General features: G+C 38.5%; 4 protein-coding genes and 1 long non-coding RNA gene across 12 annotated transcripts in view; 4 read left to right on the top strand and 1 right to left on the bottom strand.

The window, feature by feature from the left end:
- The window catches only part of LOC107220245 (calcitonin gene-related peptide type 1 receptor), a 182970-nt gene that overhangs the window by 61353 nt on the left and 98362 nt on the right, over nucleotides 1-23255 (bottom strand). The window lies entirely within an intron of this gene.
- Nucleotides 5-932, top strand: LOC124292820. The gene is made up of 3 exons (XR_006902752.1): nucleotides 5-168; nucleotides 325-507; nucleotides 605-932. It is a non-coding gene; the product is annotated as an uncharacterized LOC124292820 (long non-coding RNA).
- On the top strand, nucleotides 999-9418 carry LOC107218030 (UDP-glucosyltransferase 2). The gene is made up of 5 exons (XM_015655771.2): nucleotides 999-2353; nucleotides 3114-3533; nucleotides 3622-3856; nucleotides 4713-4938; nucleotides 5008-9418. The coding sequence occupies exons 1-5, from the start codon at nucleotides 1937-1939 to the stop codon at nucleotides 5297-5299; spliced, it is 1590 nt and encodes a 529-aa protein (XP_015511257.2). The 5' UTR covers nucleotides 999-1936; the 3' UTR covers nucleotides 5300-9418.
- On the top strand, nucleotides 10567-14524 carry LOC107220105 (UDP-glucosyltransferase 2). Its single transcript, XM_046730952.1, has 5 exons — nucleotides 10567-11197; nucleotides 12645-13064; nucleotides 13127-13358; nucleotides 13715-13940; nucleotides 14037-14524. Exons 1-5 carry the CDS (start codon nucleotides 10778-10780, stop codon nucleotides 14320-14322), a joined length of 1584 nt encoding a protein of 527 aa, XP_046586908.1. The 5' UTR covers nucleotides 10567-10777; the 3' UTR covers nucleotides 14323-14524.
- On the top strand, nucleotides 17743-22160 carry LOC107227236 (UDP-glucosyltransferase 2). The gene is made up of 5 exons (XM_046730953.1): nucleotides 17743-18313; nucleotides 19762-20181; nucleotides 20244-20475; nucleotides 20832-21057; nucleotides 21154-22160. The coding sequence occupies exons 1-5, from the start codon at nucleotides 17894-17896 to the stop codon at nucleotides 21437-21439; spliced, it is 1584 nt and encodes a 527-aa protein (XP_046586909.1). The 5' UTR covers nucleotides 17743-17893; the 3' UTR covers nucleotides 21440-22160.

The raw sequence follows: 23255 nt of genomic DNA, 5'->3' as shown, positions 1-23255 counted from the left end.
CATCATAAGAAAATACATGGGTCCTCGGGCACCAAGTGTCAGGGAGGCTGAAAGGAACGTTTGATTGATTTTTGTCAATGCGGTAACAACGCAAGGGACGCCATTGTGTGAGTTGATGAATCATCCAAATTTGAGGGACCCAGTTCAATATCCGCCAATAAATTCATGGTGAGTACATTAGTTTATAGGTCACTTGTGAGGATGAGCTGAATTTACAATTTCATATAATAGTCTATAGCCTTAGCATGATGTTGTTTATCTAAATGAAACATTAGGGATTAATTCAGGTGGTACCCGATGATATGTTTTTAATAATTTTTGTAGATATTCGGCGTTAATTACTTCTTGGCTTTCGTTCAACACACGAATGTCCCGGTCGTCGGGATCCTTTCATCCGTCATGTATCCATGGGCGAACGACGTTATCGCAAATCCTGACAATACAGCTTATATTCCCAACGTGATGTCGGACGTCGGTGCAGGGATGAACTTTTGGCAAAGAGTAAAGGTTAGGTTGCATAATCAGTTTTCACAGTACGAGTCCGATTGAATAATTGACGCACCAACGGTTAGGGAGACTAAGGATAACGTCTCCTTGATTATAGTTAACTCACACTACAGTCTAAGCGGTGCCAGTTGCGGAAGTCGAACGTCTTCACATAGACGAGAATAAAGCAAAAATACGAAACTTAGGTGTTTGATGAAGTTTTCCACTTCAAGATGGTTCCTGAGTGTCCTTTTTACAAGCTGCGCTAGTGTTGCATGATCTACGCATATGGATGGATGATGGTGTAAATGGCATCGTTTTAATCTCTTTCAGATTCGTGTTGAAAATAGAATCATTTCCTGAAAGAAGTTTTGCTGCTTTTGCGCTTCTCTGGAAAAATTCGCTCAGATTTGTGTATCCATGAAAGTTGCAATGCCGGATGAATTACTGTGCTCTTTACCAGGCAACGTTATAACTCGTCCATGGATTCCTGGGTTGGCTAGCCTCGGCAAGTATTGCGAGAAATAACAACTCTATCTGAATCCTATTTATCCATTAAATATCTATTTATAGGGTATAGAAACTCAAGAGCATTTATGAGACACGGCCTCATACTAGGAGTTCAAGCAGCAATTTATTGCGGGGTTCAGATTATTGGAGCGCCTCTTTTCACTGACCTGTATCAAAATACGAAAAGTTACACGCAATTGAATTTGGTAGTATCTGTAGATCATCAACGAATGACAGAGGAGAATCTGGATGCTGCTTTCAAAGCAGTATTACAGTATTGCTAGAATAATACAAACGAATTGTACCATGGAGAAGAAGTGCACAATGTTGAAACGGTTCTTGATCGTGGTTGCAGTGGAATGTACAAGCATCCGACCGCGTTTAGTTATAGAATTTACGCTCGCGTGTAAAACGATTAGGATTCGTACCAAATATATCACAGATAATCGATACGTAGATTATTTCATGAATGAATACAATGACTTCGGTAATGACGAAAGAAAATGCATATCCAACGTGAAATAGTACCTCTTCATTTCAGTGCAAATTTAAATATCCTGCGAGGCAAGTCTGCAATGACAAGTAGGCTAAGTGTGGGTTCAGTTTTCAGGTAGACATCGTGCGTTGTATACTCCCCTCCAACCTGACGAGAGTGACTGTATTTACGATAAGGCTTTTGCACAGCTACCAGACACTGTCAATTCCTCAGTTCAGTGGGCACTCTTATGTCACCGAAGCCAGTGGAATCATCCGTGAAGACATGACCATTTAAACTTTCATCTTGATACGGAGTCTGCGTGAGTGAATTGTCGTCCGTACAAGTGTTTATGAATAATTCCAGTTCGTGGTGAAAGAGAACCGCTGTGGGTCGAATGAACCTTGAAGAACTGGCGAAAGTTCAGTTTACCTACGTAATATTAAACTTCGCGAGGTAGACAAGATGAGACCGCTGAGTTGTATCCTTTTATTCGCGGTAACGTCCGTCGTATTGCTCAGCGACGCCTATCGAATTTTGGGCATATTTCCATTCAACGGAATGAGCCACTTTGTCATGTTTGAACGGCTTATGAAAGGGCTCGCTGAACATGGCCACCAAGTGGATGTAGTGAGCCATTTTCCACTCAAGAAACCTTTTCCCAATTACACCGATGTCGTAAGCCTCGCGGGCACAAAGCCCAATTTAGTGAACAATATGAAGGTGCAAATCAGCAAAAGCGACGAAAAACTACCTTCGGCAGCTGTTTTCTTCGCTTCCGTATTTGGGATTGAATTGTGCAAATTAATGGAACATCCAGAATTTCAAAAACTTATCAAGAATCCACCGACGAATCCTCCATACGATTTGTTGATCACTGAAGTGAGTAAAGTGTTGAGTCGGTATTCAATTATTATAGGTTTACGATTGCGTTTGTTAGGGAATAGAATCAAAACGGCAGTTTACGGATAGACTTTAAACGATTATTCAGTGTAGTGTGGTACACACGATAAAATACTAAAAGTGATGAGTTTTCAGATATGGTAAAAATATCGTTCGCCTTAAATGTCTTAGACGTGGTGTCAATGTTCAACTGATTGTGAGTCGACTGTTCGACCATTCGCCAATAGCATTTTACCATGTCAGATATTTGCATCTTAACTGTAACCCGAGCTCAAGTTACTTGACATGCATTTATTGTTTGCTACGCCAAATTTGGGTGATAATAGACCTGTACTTAGCATACTTATTTTCACAACGATTAAACGACGCCCGCTCTCTTGCTCAATTCGATGAAATCCACGTAAGCCCAGCTTATCGACATTACTTTACACCACGGTTCAATTACTTGTTACATATCGGAGAATAGTTCGTGTTCACTGCGATTAAACTATGCTACATTGTACAATCTACTGTTTGATAAGTGATTAGACATTATCAAATGCTGGATAAAAATGTTTTCAATCACTCTTCGATGATACTTACTGGCAGAGTACTATCATTGAACATATTCGTAGATAGATAAATACTGATAGTATGTAAACTGCGGTTCAAAAAGTGACAAGATGATAAAAGAACAAAACATATAAACATCCAGTCGATATTTTTTAGCAACTTTTGTGAAATAGAACTGTCTTTACAGATATTCGGTGCCAACTGTTACTTGGCAATTGGTCAACACCTCAAGGTTCCCGTAGTGGGTGTAGTAGCAGCGGCTATGCTACCATGGGCAAACGAAATAGTCGCGAATCCTGACAATACAGCCTATATACCAAACTCATTTTCCGATTTCGATGAGAAGATGAACTTTTGGCAGCGAACCCAGAACACGCTGTCTAATATTTGGTCGAAATGGCAGTTCAATCGAATCAGCGAAGGACAGAACGAGGTTATAAAAAAGTACATCGGTCCCCATGCACCAACTGTCAGAGAGGCGGAGAAGAACGTCTCGTTGATTCTGACGAATTCGCACTACAGCCTCAACGGTGTAAGGCCATTTACTACGGCTGTTGTCGAAGTTGGGGGAGTTCACATCGACGAAAAGGAAGCGACGTTTACGAACGCAAGTATTCGTTTGGATCGCCGTTCGGACCATTTCGAATTTTTTCTCTAATCGTACCACTACGAATATACACTGATATTTTCTACAGGATCTACTGCAGAAGTTCTTAGATGACAGCAGCGATGGCTTCGTATACGTGTCTTTTGGATCCATGGTGAAAATAGAATCCCTACCGAAGGAAATTCTCGCCAACATGTACGCGTCATTTGCTAAGTTGGCACCCGTTAGAGTGCTAATGAAAATTGCAAACCCGGAAGAACTACCACCTGGACTGTCATCCAACGTTCTCACTCTTTCATGGATTCCCCAATTGGCTGTTCTTCGTAAGTTTTTTTTTTTTTTTTCGACACGGCCTTTGAAGCTGTTTAGCATTGTTTGTAACAAACCTACCAACACTCGATGCACTTTTTACTAAGGTCTATGTTACGTGTTGGGATGAAAATGAAATTCGGCATTTTCTGACGATCCTACAATTGGTGGATCATTTGAAGAGCAGGAAGAGTAGACTGGGCCAAAAAAACGAAGAATTTTTTTTTTAATGGTACTCTAAAAACATTGTTCATTGTTCGTGACGACAAATAAAAATTATCCTGAAAGTTTGAGCCCTTAATATTAATATTAAGGGGTGTATCGTTACAGCTATTGATTTTTTAACAGTTACCGCATTTTTTTACCCAAAATCCGTCAATTATCAATCTGAAAAATTTTATCAATTCATATTTTTGAAGGAAATTAAATTTTCTACAAAAAGCTCTGTTACTAAATTGACGTAGATCGAGCCGTTTTCTTGTAATCGTGCCTTAAACATTGATTTGTTTTTTCAAATTTTTGTTTGAATTTTTGATTTTCGTAATTACCAGAAAAATCAATATTTTCATAGATCAAACGATTATTTTTGTGGGAAATTTGATGCTCTACAAAAAAGGTCTCTTAACATTTTTCATGAAATTCATTCCTTTAAAAGTTATTCGACATTGAAATTACTTTTGAATACAATTTGAATTGAAAAAAAAAATTCTTCGTTTTTTTTGGCCCAGTCTAAGGAAGAGTCAGATAATTACTCACTGATTGATATTCGATTACCATCAGTCACATTATAAGTTTTTGGATGCATTCCCTGCTCAGAGGAAGCTTGTTATATTTCACGAACGGTACTCGATGCTTCACATTCATATTCAGAGCACAAAAATACGCGGGCATTCGTGACGCACGGTGGTCTGATGGGAACGCAGGAGGCGATTTACTACGGGGTTCCTATGATCGGCATACCTCTTTACGGGGACCAAATTCAGAACATCAGAGTCTACGCGAAGATGGGTATAGCGGTGCACATAAATAACGAGGAAATAACCGAAGAGAACTTGGACGCTGCCTTTCGCGCTGTGCTTAATGATCCGTCTTACGTGTGAGTTATCGGTGGATTGGACCTTTGATCGGCATTAATTAAAACTAATAATCCTGCCAAATTTTCCAGGAATGCAGTGAAGAGAATGTCGGAACGATTTCGAGACCGGCCGATGAGTCCATTGGATACAGCCATTTTCTGGGTAGAACACGTGGTCAGACACGGAGGGAGGAACCTCAGGTCACCAGCAATGGATTTAACTTGGTGGCAAATTGAATTGATCGATGTTTACTCGTTTTTACTTTCTTCAATAATATTAGCCCTGTACATAATTGTGGCTATGGTGAAGAAAGTTAAGAGCCTATTTTATCCCGGTGATGCAAAATGCGAGGTCACATCTCACGATAAAAAAGTTAAATAAAATATCCACTTTTACACAGCTTAATTTCTATTTGCATAGCCTTGGATGCGATCAACTTTCTGTGATAAAATTGAATCGTATTCTTCCGAATCACGTAGTGTTCTGTCAAATACCCTCCGGAAAATTTCATTTAAACACGAATCTCTCACATAATATTGTATTTACCGCGAGCCAATCTTAATTAGTTTCATTGAAAGCCATTAACTGACCAACGAAGTTTCGTTCGACCAAATGAATTCTCTAATATATTCAAATATATTCATATTTGAATACACTTTTTTTCTGGGTCTACAAAATCAACATTTTTACGAAACAAAATGTAATCAGCATGCATATTCAGGTTCCGGGATGAAGTTACCGCAAAACTTACCACTACACAAATAAAACTAGTATTAAATAAATTGAACAAACCAATTCACGATTCACGTATTTTTGTGAACGTAGGGGACATACCGTTTCAATTTCATTATTTCCAAAAATACAATTTGTATTTCTCAACAAGTTCTAAATTATACGAGAAACACACCGTGGAAAGCCTGGTTTTATATTCAGATGTTGACAAATTTAATATACTGCTCGTTATACATATTATGGGCTGCGTTACCGAGGAAGATCATATAATTTTTGTGTAATGTCACGACTTGTGTGATTTACTAGATGACCGACAATGCAGGAGTCTTGTTATAAATCTCCACGATTGTACGGGTGGGCGATGAACGGATATTATAAAACATAAATATTGCTGTTCGTTGATACTTTTATGAAATTAAATTTTGGTTACATATCAATTGGAAAAATGTTTACGGAAAATTCTTGGGGATATAATGTATCGGCGTAACTTGAGACGCCCGAAACATATCTGGCCTCTCGGTATAAACTTACGTCATTTTTGATTTTACTTTATTGTCATGGGGAATTCATAGCTCCGGCGAGTTAATCGATGGCCACTAACGATAAGCTGGAAATAATCCATGCATCGATTAATTGAGTACAGAAAAAAAAAATAATCGAACATGATTCGATTAAATCGGTTTCTTAAACCGATAAACCAAAATTTCATAAATTTCAGCACGTAGTCTTAATGGCGGAAAGATTTTGTTATAATTTATAAATTCATTTAAAATATTTTTCAATTTTAGATAAAAAATTCATTCATCTGTTACTTACTATATGAAATAGGTACTTAGTAAAAAAGACAATGATAATAATTGATACTTTAATCTTATAAATTGATATTGTATTGCGTCATTCATGGAAGTAAAAAATGAAAACCGACCGTCAGGAAAAATAATCAAGTCCGTCGAAAATCGCTTATTTTTGGTCATTCTTACCGGCGAACGTGATGTGACTTCTGGCATATTAGGGATTAGAAAAGTTAATCCTAGAATGCATCTTCACTGCGTCGGCTTACAGGAAGAAGTATTATCACGATTCTAGAAAAAAAATATTGTCTTGACGACACGTAGAAGCATTGAATAAGTAGATCCTAGATTGATCAACAGCGATACAGTCGAAAACCGACACGGGGAAAATGCATACAAACTTCCTAAACGTCTGTGTGGAAGGCAAATTCATGTAGATTAGGTAGAATAGGGTAAACAGAGTGAGAAAATGTCAGAGAATCACTAATAAAAAAGAATCCAAGCCATAAGGCATAGCAAGTATGCCACAAATAACTGCAGAAAATGCGAGCTGTCGAAACTCGCGACCGGAAAATAACTCACCGACAGCTCTGGCCGAACAAATGAGGAAACAGTCAGCCGAGGTGGTTCACGTTTCAACAGCAAATTCGTTTTTGTGTCGGATCAAAGCACTGGATCGGAGATTTATTCTCCGCATGCTCGCGTTTTCTGCACATTCTTTGAAATATTACACTACGTGACACGATATCGGTACCTGTAAAACAGATACGTATAAATAATAGATTGCTATTAGTGACAGTATGTTTCTATCGCATCTTGTTTTTGAGGTGCCTGCCAAGAACTTTTTTAATGACCCTAATTTTACGCATACAGTAGAACCCCGATTAACCGGGCCGCTTCGGGACCGAGGCAGCCACGGATAAGTGAAATCACGGTTAATCCGAGTTATAAGTAATTTCCGATCGATCCTCGGGTCGTGTCACAATTATGGTTATTGGTAACTGTAACTAAAAAATAGTACGTGTTAGAAAAAAATATATACATATTCTAATTAAACGATAAGTTTGAAAAAATAAACAGGAAATCTCGAAGGGAGTGCGTAACTTTTCTTTTAATTTCTAACGTAGTGTTATTATTACGTAAACTCATTGACCATAATTAAAACTTCAGTTGTCGTTATTTGGTCAATTGACAAAATTGCTCATCGTACAGTATAATTAGCCTCTTGTTACCACGTACTAACAGAACAGGTGATTTGGGCTAGGTTACAACAACCACTTTCGTTGTTTCATTCTTTTCTTTGTCTTACTGCATTATTCTTCTATCTTTATTTTGTATTATTTCATTTTCGTTGATCAATTCTTTCAACAATTTATATGTACCATCGCGTCCTCCACACTTAGGATTTTTTTCCCACACTCTCACAGCTGTCTTGTATCACGAATGCCCTTCTTATCATCACCTCGCTGCTTCGGTTCCCATACAGCATCAGCAGAATGCTCCTTCTACTGCTAAAGTGCAACTAGCCGGTACATTAGAAGTTGCATCCTTCCTCTCAAGCATTCACTCTCGAGTCATCTTTCATTCGACCAACGTCTAAATTCGCCTCTCTTCCCTTTTTTCCTCCTCCACATCTTTTCATTGTACTTTCCATACCTTTCAAAATAAATAAATCATACAAACAATCATTCGACTCCTCAAATACATGTTCCAATCATTTCGCCTTATCCTCTGTACGCTCGCGTAGTCGACGGGTTACGAACCCAAAATAGGCTGTAATAACATCACGGTTTAGTGTAGATGCGGTCTTCGATATATCCGCTCGTCGTAATCGCAATCATCCACCCTGTAACAGTACAGTAAACTGGGTATTTTGATATTTTCGTTTCATTAAAGTAAGGTAATCCATTGATTCAGCGTGCACGTCTAGAATATATCCAAGTACGGATTGTTCATCGTTACCGACAAAATTCAAAATTCTACAGACTGAGATTATACTCGGGCGCTCAGGCATTGCTAATACAGCCTCACTACCGATCCCAGAGAATTTGAATCAGCAAATGCAAACACAAACACACGCACGCATACACCGACGAATCTGATTACGATGGGTTATAATCGCTCTATTTTGATCGCCTCACGATAATCAAAAACAAATTATACCCATGAGATGATCGGTGTTGTCACTGCGACTTTACCAACTACTTTTTGGGGCTTGAAGAGATCAGGTAATGAACGCACGTACTGAAAACGGTGACCTGCTATCACATTATTGCAGCGAGTCCGTTTGGTATTGACCGATGGGATTGCAGGATCTGATAAACAAATTATACCCGGGCACTCCGTATAGTCATTGCATTGCGGTGATTTGTGGTACGTTGTACCGTTAAGGGAAAATAAACAAAACCAAGTAAATAAATACGACGATGTCAACACGCTCCTAATTAAAATTATCATCACCGACCAACAGTACCTACGTTCCAAACAATATGTTTTATGTTCAATGAGTTCTATAATTTCGATCGGATGCCGTGAATATTTACGTACCTACTTGTTATGCATATTTTTGGAATTCAGTCGGTAAAAAGAGTAGAGCAGCGTTACTCGTAATTCGATAATATACAGAGTCTGCGGAATACAGAATCTGTATATGTACGTCGGTTAGAGACGAGTATAGTTCGAACATGGCGAATGAGTTGCGAGTCATACGACGATTGACCTGCAGGATTATTATGCGGCAGCTTGGATTAATCGAAACAGTAGATTCATCGCGTACTATCGTAAGATCATTACTTTGTATCACGGAGACAGAAAGAATATCTCCAGGCGTCGTGTTATAAAAAGATAAGAGTTCAGATAAGGCTGTATGATATTTATAACCCTGGAATAGTGACTAATTGTATGCAAAGAAACTTGAAAAATGAAGAGAATATTTATTGTGAATGCAGCTCAGAAAAATACACAATTTTCCACTTGACAAAAAGTTGCAAAGTATTTGAAGAGTGTAGAAGGAAACTAATTCACGAAATTGTAGACATGACCGAAGTGAAAAATTGGATCTTAAAATTTTACAATCGACGGAATGAAATGAAGGTGAGAAAACTAGTAAGTTTTGCTCATATTCTAATAAATGAAAGGTTGAAAGGGAACTAGAAAAGCAACGAACTCTGCTAGATATAACATTAGATTGTACTAATTGAATTTAAGCAATCGACACTAAATAAGATAAAAACCAAGCGAACCTCCTGTTGTAGTAAATTTTGCAAAAAAATGGGACAAGAATAAATATCAATTCAATTGTCAGTAGCAAATTTTTCGGTCATTGCAACGTCAAGACTCTTTGTTTAGTTTACTATAGTTTGTCAGTTAAATTGGGCTTGGAATGAAATTATGGCCACGCCAATAACAAATTATCACAATATAGGTGAAACCTCGGAACATTTGGATAAAAAACTTAATGATTATCGTTACAGCATCGAGTGCAAAGATCCAAATAAAGCAGCCTTATCTAACCACAGCTTAACTTTCGGGCACAAGTTTGATTTTTAATTATCATCATCGTTTACTTAAAGAAATGATTAACATTAGTCGACACTCTACATGTAACAAAAGAACCGATATTGATCATTTAAGTAATTTATGTGCACCTCTGTTATACATAACTTTTAATAACTTAAATTCAATTCTTACTATATTTATTCGAGTCAAAATGTAAAGTAGAGTTTCCTAACCTGCAATTCAACAAACTAGGTTAAAAAACACGCGGTCTTGCAATTAAACTCGTGATAACTTTGGCTGACATACGTTCCAAGTATTAAAATATGACATAGATAATAAGCATATAATGTTGTAACAGAACTGAGCATGGCTGGCCATGAACAACCGAAACTTTTTGTTATTTAAATCAAAATTTTAGTTTGAGACTGACCGTCACACCCAACAATATCATATAGAACATTCTGTGCACGTGTATAAGCTAAAAAAATTACGTTTTAGATAAGTTTGTCAGTATCGCCAGTGTGAATGCGGTGATAATTCACACAAAAGCCGTGTTTTCTACTGTATCATATAATCCGTAAACGTGTGCATACAAGCCGCAGAGTTACACATTGTTATGAAACATTGAAAGTAGAGGGTGTTGGCGCTTCGTGAATCCTTGACTTATAAATGCTAGTCAAGCCGCGGAGCGCTTCAGTGGTAAACTCTTGTTCGAATAGATCGGTTATTCGTATGGGAGAGACTTTCTTACCAGCGTAATTGGTATAGTTTGGAACACGGACAGTCCGGAAGTTCGTGATCATTGGTTGAGGAGAAGCAGAGTACAGAGAGTCTCACCATGCTACTATTGTCAGTCTTTTCTACACTATTGGTGGTTTTATCGATCGCTTCACCCCGCGAAGCTTACAGAATCTTAGCCGTATTCCCATTCAACGGACTTAGCCACTATGCGATGTTGGGTCGACTCACGGAAGAATTAGCAGCACGTGGTCATCGAGTTGACGTTGTGAGCCATTATCCGTTGAAGAAGCCGCGTCCGAACTATAATGATATTATAAGCTTGGCCGGCACTATACCATTCTTGAAAAATAATATGACTTTCGGATTCGGCACTAAAGAGCTGGCAGACGATAATTTGGTTCACACCATCGCAACAACTTTTGGTGGTGACTTGTGCGACTTGATGGACCTTCCAAAATTCAGAGAGCTCATTAAAAACCCACCGCAAGATCCCCCGTACGATGCTGTTATCGTTGAAGTGAGTAATTACCTAAGAAGTCGATAGAAAAACTATGATAGAAATAGACATCTTCAATCTGTCCCGTTCTTTTGATTTGTTCCAACGATTAGCAATTTTAATACAGACGTAAGGTCCACGTAGGCATTCACTGGTTGAGAGGAAAAAATCCCAATTTCATTACAATTATCATAAGCAAATTTATCGCATTAGTATCTGATGAGTTTCTTCTTTCCATGCAAGAGCCACGAGTATTGACATAATTCAAGATGATTGCGCTCAAGTAAATGCTCAACGGTATATTTTATACAGTGCAACAATTCGTTGGAGTGTCTGGTGAAAAAAAATTCTTACAGCTAGTGTCAATATGTCAATAAATTTGTAACCTTGGCAGTAAAATACTTCCACAAATAACCTTTAAAACAGAAAATGAAAAATGTCTCTAAAAATGTATTTTAAAAGGAGGGCGGGGGGAGGGAGCACAGCTTTGCCGATCTAAAATCATACCATATCATTTTACAGAAAATGAAAACACTTAGAGCAATTGGAGTCTGAGAGCTTTATTATTTAAAGTTTCATGAAAATTTTAGAATTTTTTCATTGAAATTAATAACAAAATGACGGCGTGGTGCATATAATTTAATAATTTCAATTAAAAAATTCTGAAATGTTTTTGAAACTATAAATACTAAATACCTCAAACTCAAATTGCTCAAAGTGTTTTTATTTCCAAGCTCCTAAAAATAAGTATGATTTTAGACCGTTCAATCATCAATCTAGTTTAAAATGAAAAATATGAAATTGGTATTTCAAATGAGTTATGGGACGTACAATGACATGTATAGGCAGTGTAGGCATAAATGATATGATTTTGCCAAATCATTGACACACGACGTATTGTTTGTTATTATATTTTGCCTACGAATTTTTTTTCTTGACACGCAACTGCGGACCATCTTATCACGTTCTGTCGTTATCGCGTCGCCTGTTACGTCACGTCATCATTCCACTGTACAAAAATAACCGTAGAACTGGAGCAGTCGATGATGGACTTTCATAAATATCTTCTTTTAAAATTAGTTTTCCAGCGCAGTCGTTCGGAAACAGGTTTGAAGATTCTTAATGCTAGATCTAGCAGGCAGTCTCTGTCATTGAAGAATATTATGAGCACCGAAATTAGACGCTGTCTGTTTACGGAATATCATTCAAAACACTATTTAGGCCTGTAATATTTGAAAATTTGATCGCACAATTTTTTCCTGTGCCGTTTCCTCATTGGCCAACAGCCGGCATAGGCTGGTACTTTAGTTTCATGCCTACTACTGTGAAGCGAAAGGCTTTTCAGAACCAACGTATAATTTGTCAACTAGTTAACAACGTTGCCTCATGTCCGCATAATTTATTTTCAAGTGATGAAATCTATACCCAGAGGGATTAACGGATGTTATAACCGAGTTACTTCGTGCAGATATTCGGGTCAAATTGCTATCTAGCCTTGGGACAACATCTGAAGGTTCCGGTTGTGGCCGTCATCACATCCCCAATATGGCCTTGGGCGAATGACATGGTCGGGAATCCCGACAACCCAGCTTACATACTCCATGTTTTTTCGGGACTCAGTGGCCGGTTGAACTTTTGGCAACGACTTCAGAACGCCCTGTCCCTTTGGGGGGTAAAGTTAACCTTCGCTCATTATTCCGCTTACCAAAACGACAAGATCAAGAAATACTTTGGCCGGCAAGCTCCGAGTCTCGACGAGGTCCAGAGGGACGTGTCCTTGATTTTGGTGAACTCGCATCACAGTTTCAACGGAATCAGGCCATTCACTCCAGCCGTTGTCGAAGTCGGCGGAATGCACGTTCGAGAGAACGCAACGCCGCTGCAAAAGGTAAGTAATTTTAATCGCAATTGCGTGGAAATTAATAGTGAATGTTTTTATTCGTGCCGCAGGACCTGCAGAAGTGGTTAGATGATAGCACAGACGGCTTTGTGTTTATGTCCTTCGGCTCTATGCTCAAGCTGGAGAGCTTTCCTAGGGAAAATTTGCTAGCCATATACTCCTCGTTAGCGAAGCTTGCTCCGATTCGGGTTATAGTTAAGGTGGCAAACGCGACGGAATTAGCACCCGGCTTACCGAGCAACGTTTTCACTGTTCCATGGGTTCCTCAAATGGCTGTTCTACGTAAGTAATCAACGCAATTACGTGTCCGACTTTTGTACCAGGTTAATCCCACAAGAAACTTGGTTTTCTTGAATGAAATACGAGGGCTGTCGTAGTGATGTTTTTTTGTTCACCCGTTAGAACAGCAGCGAACTTGTGCGATTATGGCTGGTGTTTAGTTTTCTCTCGGGAGATGGTCGAGATTCGATTCGTCTCTAATTCCTCCCGCGATGCTTCGTATATACACATTCATACTGTGAATACGATTTAGAATTCATTCACGGAATATACTCGAACAGATTCGAAGTATTGTTAAAATATTGTTCGAGATATTTGTAATCTATAATGTTATCGAATGAATACACCGTTCATCTTAGAGCACAAGAATATTCGAGCGTTCGTCACCCACGGTGGCCTCATGGGAATCATGGAAGCCATCCATTGCGGGGTACCCATGATTGGGGTAGCTATGTTCGGCGATCAGGCTCAGAACATCGAACTCTGCGTAAAAAACAATATGGCAGTGTCTGTGAGCCGGGATGAGCTGACCGAAAAGAATCTAGATGCCGCTTTCAATGCTGTACTACGCGATTCATCGTACATGTGAGTTATATTGATAAAGCGTAGATTTGTCAAGGAATCTTTTTTCCTACGAGCCTGACGTGACATCGTGAAAACCGTGTGAATTTCATTTTTTAGGAAAGCAGCGAAGGAAATGTCTGCCAAATTTCGAGACCGACCACTGAGTGCTATTGACACGGCGATATTTTGGGTGGAATACGTAACAAGGAATGGAAGGACGAGTCTCAGGTCACCTGCTGTGGACTTGACATGGTGGCAAGTCGCGTTGTTGGATGTTTACGGGGTTCTTCTTCTGGCCGTTGTTCTCGCGTTGTACATGCTCAAAGTTATTGCGAAGAAGGCAGTGAGAGTGGTTATCGGAAGTGATAGGAAAATGAAGCTAAGGACCAAAAAGAAGGAATAACGAACGAATTATTTCAATAAGATATTGTAATTACATTTGATAAACGGTTCATCGTTTCACTGATTTACTTGGTTATGTAAGCGATCGCAGTTCATCGAAATTTTTTAAAATCTTGGCGTAATGAATGCGTGATCGCACAAAGCTCACTTTTTGTGGAATGAAAAGCAATTACAATAAACGGTAAAAAGTAACTAATAATTTATCTAGGCATTTAAACGATTTTATCAGTATATTCTTTACTCAATAATAGTGATAGCAATTCCGATACTCATACAAATGCCGATGGTCATTATCGTTTCCTTACGAAATAATAATGCCTGCGGACATGTCTCAACGTTACTCAACAGAAATTGAACCGTCTTGTCAATTGCTGGCAATCCCAATACTTTCTGTCTGGAATAGAATTATCCGTAGTTGAATATAAACGAACAATTATGTTTGCTGTTTCTGCGACAAATGGGATTCACACGTCAAAAAGAAGCAAATCTTGAGTGAGTTGTTGGAATTTAGTGGGATAAGTTTATCATCGAGGCAGCTGGAAATAATAATAAGACGACCGTCCAGTTGACGATAATGCTATTCGAAGAACAATGGACTCGCACAGTAGTAAGTGACGCGGCACTTGCCTGATTTTTTTCCCACACTCTCACAGCTGTCTTGTATCACGAATGCCCTTCTTATCATCACCTCGCTGCTTCGGTTCCCATACAGCATCAGCAGAATGCTCCTTCTACTGCTAAAGTGCAACTAGCCGGTACATTAGAAGTTGCATCCTTCCTCTCAAGCATTCACTCTCGAGTCATCTTTCATTCGACCAACGTCTAAATTCGCCTCTCTTCCCTTTTTTCCTCCTCCACATCTTTTCATTGCACTTTCCATACCTTTCAAAATAAATAAATCATACAAACAATCATTCGACTCCTCAAATACATGTTCCAATCATTTCGCCTTATCCTCTGTACGCTCGCGTAGTCGACGGGTTACGAACCCAAAATAGGCTGTAATAACATCACGGTTTAGTGTAGATGCGGTCTTCGATATAGCCGCTCGTCGTAATCGCAATCATCCACCCTGTAACAGTACAATAAACTGGGTATTTTGATATTTTCGTTTCATTAAAGTAAGGTAATCGATTGATTCAGCGTGCACGTCTAGAATATATCCAAGTACGGATTGTTCATCGTTACCGACAAAATTCAAAATTCTACAGACTGAGATTATACTCGGGCGCTCAGGCATTGCTAATACAGCCTCACTACCGATCCCAGAGAATTTGAATCAGCAAATGCAAACAAACACACGCACGCATACACCGACGAATCCGATTACGATGGGTTATAATCGCTCTATTTTGATCGCCTCACGATAATCAAAAACAAATTATACCCATGAGATGATCGGTGTTGTCACTGCGACTTTACCAACTACTTTTTGGGGCTTAAAGAGATCAGGTAATGAACGCACGTACTGAAAACGGTGACCTGCTATCACATTATTGCAGCGAGTCCGTTTGGTATTGACCGATGGGATTGCAGGATCTGATAAACAAATTATACCCGGGTACTCCGTATAGTCATTGCATTGCGGTGATTTGTGGTACGTTGTACCGTTAAGGGAAAATAAACAAAACCAAGTAAATAAATACGACGATGTCAACACGCTCCTAATTAAAATTATCATCACCGACCAACAGTACCTACGTTCCAAACAATATGTTTTATGTTCAATGAGTTCTATAATTTCGATCGGATGCCGTGAATATTTACGTACCTACTTGTTATGCATATTTTTGGAATTCAGCCGGTAAAAAGAGTAGAGCAGCGTTACTCGTAATTCGATAATATACAGAGTCTGCGGAATACAGAATCTGTATATGTACGTCGGTTAGAGACGAGTATAGTTCGAACATGGCGAATGAGTTGCGAGTCATACGGCGATTGACCTGCAGGATTATTATGCGGCAGCTTGGATTAATCGAAATCGTAGATTAATCGCGTACCATCGTAAGATCATTACTTTGTATCACGGAGACAGAAAGAATATCTCCAGGCGTCGTGTTATAAGAAGATAAGAGTTCAGATAAGGCTGTATGATATTTATAACCCTGGAATAGTGACTAATTGTAAGCAAAGAAACTTGAAAAATGAAGAGAATATTTATTGTGAATGCAGCTCAGAAAAATACACAATTTTCCACTTGACAAAAAGTTGCAAAGTATTTGAAGAGTGTAGAAGGAAACTAATTCACGAAATTGTAGACATGACCGAAGTGAAAAATTGGATCTTAAAATTTTACAATCGACGGAATGAAATGAAGACGAGAAAACTAGTGAGTTTTGCTCATATTCTAATAAATGAAAGGTTGAAAGGGAACTAGAAAAGCAACGAACTCTGCTAGATATAACATTAGATTGTACTAATTGAATTTAAGCAATCGACACTAAATAAGATAAAAACCAAGCGAAACTCCTGTTGTAGTAAATTTTGCAAAAAAATGGGACAAGAATAAATATCAATTCAATTGTCAGTAGCAAATTTTTCGGTCATTGCAACGTCAAGACTCTTTGTTTAGTTTACTATAGTTTGTCAGTTAAATTGGGCTTGGAATGAAATTATGGCCACACCAATAACAAATTATCACAATATAGGTGAAACCTCGGAACATTTGGATAAAAAACTTAATGATTATCGTTACAGCATCGAGTGCAAAGATCCAAATAAAGCAGCCTTATCTAACCACAGCTTAACTTTCGGGCACAAGTTTGATTTTTAATTATCATCATCGTTTACTTAAAGAAATGATTAACATTAGTCGACACTCTACATGTAACAAAAGAACCGATATTGATCATTTAAGTAATTTATGTGCACCTCTGTTATACATAACTTTTAATAACTTAAATTCAATTCTTACTATATTTATTCGAGTCAAAATGTAAAGTAGAGTTTCCTAACCTGCAATTTAACAAACTAGGTTAAAAAACATGTGGTCTTGCAATTAAACTCGTGATAACTTTGGCTGACATACGTTCCAAGTATTAAAATATGACATAGATAATAAGCATATAATGTTGTAACAGAACTGAGCATGGCTGGCCATGAACAACCGAAACTTTTTGTTATTTAAATCAAAATTTTAGTTTGAGACTGACCGTCAGACCCAACAATATCATACTACCCTCTTACATCCTATAGAACATTCTGTGCACCCGATATAAGCTAAACAAATTACGTTTTAGATAAGTTTGTCAGTATCGCCAGTGTAAATGCGGTGATAATTCACACAAAAACAATGTTTTCTACTGTATTATACAATCCGTAAACGTGAGCATACAAGCCGCAGAGTTACACATTGTTATGGAAAGGAGAGAGTATTGGTGCTTCGTGAATCCTTGACTTATAAATGCTAGTCAAGCCGCGGAGCGCTTCAGTGGTAAACTCTTGTTCGAATAGATCGGTTATTCGTATGGGAAAGACTTTCTTACCAGCGTAATTGGTATAGTTTGGAACACGGACAGTCCGGAAGTTCGTGATCATTGGTTGAGGAGAAGCAGAGTACAGAGAGTCTCACCATGCTACTATTGTCAGTCTTTTCTACACTATTGGTGGTTTTATCGATCGCTTCACCCCGCGAAGCTTACAGAATCTTAGCCGTATTCCCATTCAACGGACTTAGCCACTATGCGATGTTGGGTCGACTCACGGAAGAATTAGCAGCACGTGGTCATCGAGTTGACGTTGTGAGCCATTATCCGTTGAAGAAGCCGCGTCCGAACTATAATGATATTGTAAGCTTGGCCGGCACTATACCATTCTTGAACAATAATATGACTTACGAATTCGGCACTAAAGAGCTGGCAGACGATAATTTGGTTCACACCATCGCAACAACTTTTGGTGGTGACTTGTGCGACTTGATGGACCTTCCAAAATTCAGAGAGCTCATTAAAAACCCACCGCAAGATCCCCCGTACGATGCTGTTATCGTTGAAGTGAGTAATTACCTAAGAAGTCGATAGAAAAACTATGATAGAAATAGACATCTTCAATCTGTCCCGTTCTTTTGATTTGTTCCAACGATTAGCAATTTTAATACAGACGTAAGGTCCACGTAGGCATTCACTGGTTGAGAGGAAAAAATCCCAATTTCATTACAATTATCATAAGCAAATTTATCGCATTAGTATCTGATGAGTTTCTTCTTTCCATGCAAGAGCCACGAGTATTGACATAATTCAAGATGATTGCGCTCAAGTAAATGCTCAACGGTATATTTTATACAGTGCAACAATTCGTTGGAGTGTCTGGTGAAAAAAAATTCTTACAGCTAGTGTCAATATGTCAATAAATTTGTAACCTTGGCAGTAAAATACTTCCACAAATAACCTTTAAAACAGAAAATGAAAAATGTCTCTAAAAATGTATTTTAAAAGGAGGGCGGGGGGAGGGAGCACAGCTTTGCCGATCTAAAATCATACCATATCATTTTACAGAAAATGAAAACACTTAGAGCAATTGGAGTCTGAGAGCTTTATTATTTAAAGTTTCATGAAAATTTTAGAATTTTTTCATTGAAATTAATAACAAAATGACGGCGTGGTGCATATAATTTAATAATTTCAATTAAAAAATTCTGAAATGTTTTTGAAACTATAAATACTAAATACCTCAAACTCAAATTGCTGAAAGTGTTTTTATTTCCAAGCTCCTAAAAATAAGTATGATTTTAGACCGTTCAATCATCAATTTAGTTTGAAATGAAAAATATGAAATTGGTATTTCAAATGAGTTATGGGACGTACACTGACATGTATAGGCAGTGTAGGCATAAATGATATGATTTTGTCAAATCATTGAGATACGACGTATTGTTTTTTTATTATATTTTGCCTATGAATTCTTTTTCTTGACACGCAACTGCGGACCATCTCATCACGTTCTGTCGTTATTGCGTCGCCTGTTACGTCACATCATCATTCCACTGCACAAAAATAACCGTAGAACTGGAGCAGTCGATGATGGACTTTTATAAATATCGTCTTTTAAAATTAGTTTTCCAGCGCAGTCGTTCGGAAACAGTTTTGAAGATTCTTAATGCTAGATCTAGCAGGCAGTCTCCGTCATTGAAGAATATTAAGAGCACCGAAATTAGACGCTGTCTGTTTACGGAATATCATTCAAAACACTATTTAGGCCTTTAATATTTGAAAATATGATCGCACCATTTTTTCCTGTGCCGTTTCCTCATTGGCCAACAGCCGGCATAGGCTGGTACTTTAGTTTCATGCCTACTACTGTGAAGCGAAAGGCTTTTCAGAACCAACGTATAATTTGTAAACTGGTTAACAACGTTGCCTCATGTCCGCATAATTTATTTTCAAGTGATGAAATCTATACCCAGAGGGATTAACGGATGTTATAACCGAGTTACTTCGTGCAGATATTCGGGTCAACTTGCTATCTAGCCTTGGGACAACATCTGAAGGTTCCGGTTGTGGCCGTCGTTACATCCCCAATATGGCCTTGGGCGAATGACATGGTCGGGAATCCGGACAACCCAGCTTACATACCCCATGTTTTTTCGGGACTCAGTGGCCAGTTGAACTTTTGGCAACGACTTCAGAACGCCCTGTCCCTTTGGGGGGTAAAGTTAACCTTCGCTCATTATACCGCTAATCAAAACGACAAGATCAAGAAATACTTTGGCCCGCGAGCTCCGAGTCTCGACGAGGTCCAGAGGGACGTGTCCTTGATTTTGGTAAACTCGCATCACAGTTTCAACGGAATCAGGCCATTCACTCCAGCCGTTGTCGAAGTCGGCGGAATGCACGTTCGAGAGAACGCAACGCCGCTGCAAAAGGTAAGTAATTTTAATCGCAATTGCGTGGAAATTAATGGTGAATGTTTTTATTCGTGCCGCAGGACCTGCAGAAGTGGTTAGATGATAGCACAGACGGCTTTGTGTTTATGTCCTTCGGCTCTATGCTCAAGCTGGAGAGCTTTCCTAGGGAAAAATTGCTAGCCATATACTCTTCGTTAGCGAAGCTTGCTCCGATTCGGGTTATAGTTAAGGTGGCAAACGCGACGGAATTAGCACCCGGCTTACCGAGCAACGTTTTCACTGTTCCATGGGTTCCTCAAATGGCTGTTCTACGTAAGTAATCAACGCAATTACGTGTCCGACTTTTGTACCAGGTTAATCCCACAAGAAACTTGGTTTTCTTGAATGAAATACGAGGGCTGTCGTAGTGATGTTTTTTTGTTCACCCGTTAGAACAGCAGCGAACTTGTGCGATTATGGCTGGTGTTTAGTTTTCTCTCGGGAGATGGTCGAGATTCGATTCGTCTCTAATTCCTCCCGCGATGCTTCGTATATACACATTCATACTGTGAATACGATTTAGAATTCATTCACGGAATATACTCGAACAGATTCGAAGTATTGTTAAAATATTGTTCGAGACATTTGTAATCTATAATGTTATCGAATGAATACACCGTTCATCTTAGAGCACAAGAATATTCGAGCGTTCGTCACCCACGGTGGCCTCATGGGAATCATGGAAGCCATCCATTGCGGGGTACCCATGATTGGGGTAGCTATGTTCGGCGATCAGGCTCAGAACATCGAACTCTGCGTAAAAAACAATATGGCAGTGTCTGTGAGCCGGGATGAGCTGACCGAAAAGAATCTAGATGCCGCTTTCAATGCTGTACTACGCGATTCATCGTACATGTGAGTTATATTGATAAAGCGTAGATTTGTCAAGGAATCTTTTTTCCTACGAGCCTGACGTGACATCGTGAAAACCGTGTGAATTTCATTTTTTAGGAAAGCAGCGAAGGAAATGTCTGCCAAATTTCGAGACCGACCACTGAGTGCTATTGACACGGCGATATTTTGGGTGGAATACGTAACAAGGAATGGAAGGACGAGTCTCAGGTCACCTGCTGTGGACTTGACATGGTGGCAAGTCGCGTTGTTGGATGTTTACGGGGTTCTTCTTCTGGCCGTTGTTCTCGCGTTGTACATGCTCAAAGTTATTGCGAAGAAGGCAGTGAGAGTGGTTATCGGAAGTGATAGGAAAATGAAGCTAAGGACCAAAAAGAAGGAATAACGAACGAATTATTTCAATAAGATATTGTAATTACATTTGATAAACGGTTCATCGTTTCACTGATTTACTTGGTTATGTAAGCGATCGCAGTTCATCGAAATTTTTTAAAATCTTGGCGTAATGAATGCGTGATCGCACAAAGCTCACTTTTTGTGGAATGAAAAGCAATTACAATAAACGGTAAAAAGTAACTAATAACTTATCTAGGCATTTAAACGATTTTATCAGTATATTCTTTACTCAATAATAGTGATAGCAATTGCGATACCTATACAAATGCCGATGGTCATTATCGTTTCCTTACGAAATAATAATGCCTGCGGACATGTCTCAACGTTACTCAACAGAAATTGAACCGTCTTGTCAATTACCGGCAATCCCAATACTTTCTGTCTGGAATAGAATTATCCGTAGTTGAGTATAAACGAACAATTACGTTTGCTGTTTCTGCGACAAATGGGATTCACACGTCAAAAAGAAGCAAATCTTGAGTGAGTTGTTGGAATTTAGTGGGATAAGTTTATCATCGAGGCACCTGAAAATAATAATAAGACGACCGTCCAGTTGACGATAATGCTATTTGAAGAACAATGGACTCGCACAGTAGTAAGTGACGCGGCACTTGCCTAATGTAAATGTATTCACTGCGGATGTGAAATAAATTAGAATAGGAAAGTTTGTAATAATAAAGTGAAAACAACTCGTTAAAATGAACGAAGAACAGGGTATCTTATTTTTGAATTTCATCGCTCGTAATCTATTTGTCTGCAAAGGTTATCTTTGTTATTGCTCCTTTATTTTCAGGCCCGCAGCGTGGAAGATGTTGACAGAGTCTTATCTGGTGAAAAAAAGTAGCGAAGAGACCGGTTAAAAACAGAGATTTTGGATAGAACTACGAATCGTGCGAGTATTCAAAAAAGTTTTTCTATCTTTCACCCCGTTGATAAAAGTTGTTTGCTCAAATTGTTAATCTTGAATTGATCTTCACCTTCATGAGGCATATATTCTGCGCTTTACGGGATTACCCAACCTTTATTTCTACGTATAAAGTAACAGTGTCACACAGTTGAAATATTTATTATGGCGGATATTTTTTGCGTAGAATTCAACTATTAACAAAATTTGAAATGAAACAATTTATCCTGAAGCTTTTTTAATTTCGTATATAACGAACAGAACGAGTTATCGCTAAACCCATACGATTGTTTGTTTTTCGTAAAACATACATTAAACATGCTAATAATCAGTTTAAAAATCTGAAATAATTTGTACGTATTGTGAATTTTGTTTCAAGCAAAAAAATTGTATGGGTTTGCTGATGTCTCATTTTGTTCGTTAAATACAAAATTGAAAAGCCTCTAAAATAATTGTTCCATTTTTAATTTGCTGATAGTTGAATTTTTCGCAAAAATTACCCACAGCATAAATATTTGAAATATGTGACGTGAAATTAAGGTTCGAGATCCCCTTTAACAAGTTGAAGAAAAAGTTTGACTTGGATAACTTATCGACAAATGTTGATCCAAAAATTTTCAGATCCAAGATCGAGGTAAGAAAATAACTTTCAAGTTAGTTTATAAATTTTATAAACAAGTGTTCCAGTGCAAGAGTATATTTGTGGAAGTTAATTATCCACTTCGACTCGTCTCATCAAATTATAGGCTGGAGTTTTGTAGTAAAAATGGCTGATTATGTCCTAGACCTGTTGCTGGGTGACGAACGACAAAACAAGCTTGTCGAGAAAATCTTTAGGGATAGTCACGCAGCACGACGTTGTTCATTATTCGATTGCGCAATATATTTGTTGCACGTCACT

The sequence above is a fragment of the Neodiprion lecontei genome, chromosome 2 (assembly GCF_021901455.1).
Source record: "Neodiprion lecontei isolate iyNeoLeco1 chromosome 2, iyNeoLeco1.1, whole genome shotgun sequence".
NCBI classification, from domain to species: Eukaryota; Metazoa; Arthropoda; class Insecta; order Hymenoptera; family Diprionidae; genus Neodiprion; species Neodiprion lecontei.
The sequence above is the reverse complement of the archived record's forward strand: the minus strand, read 5'-3'. Positions and strand labels throughout refer to the sequence as shown.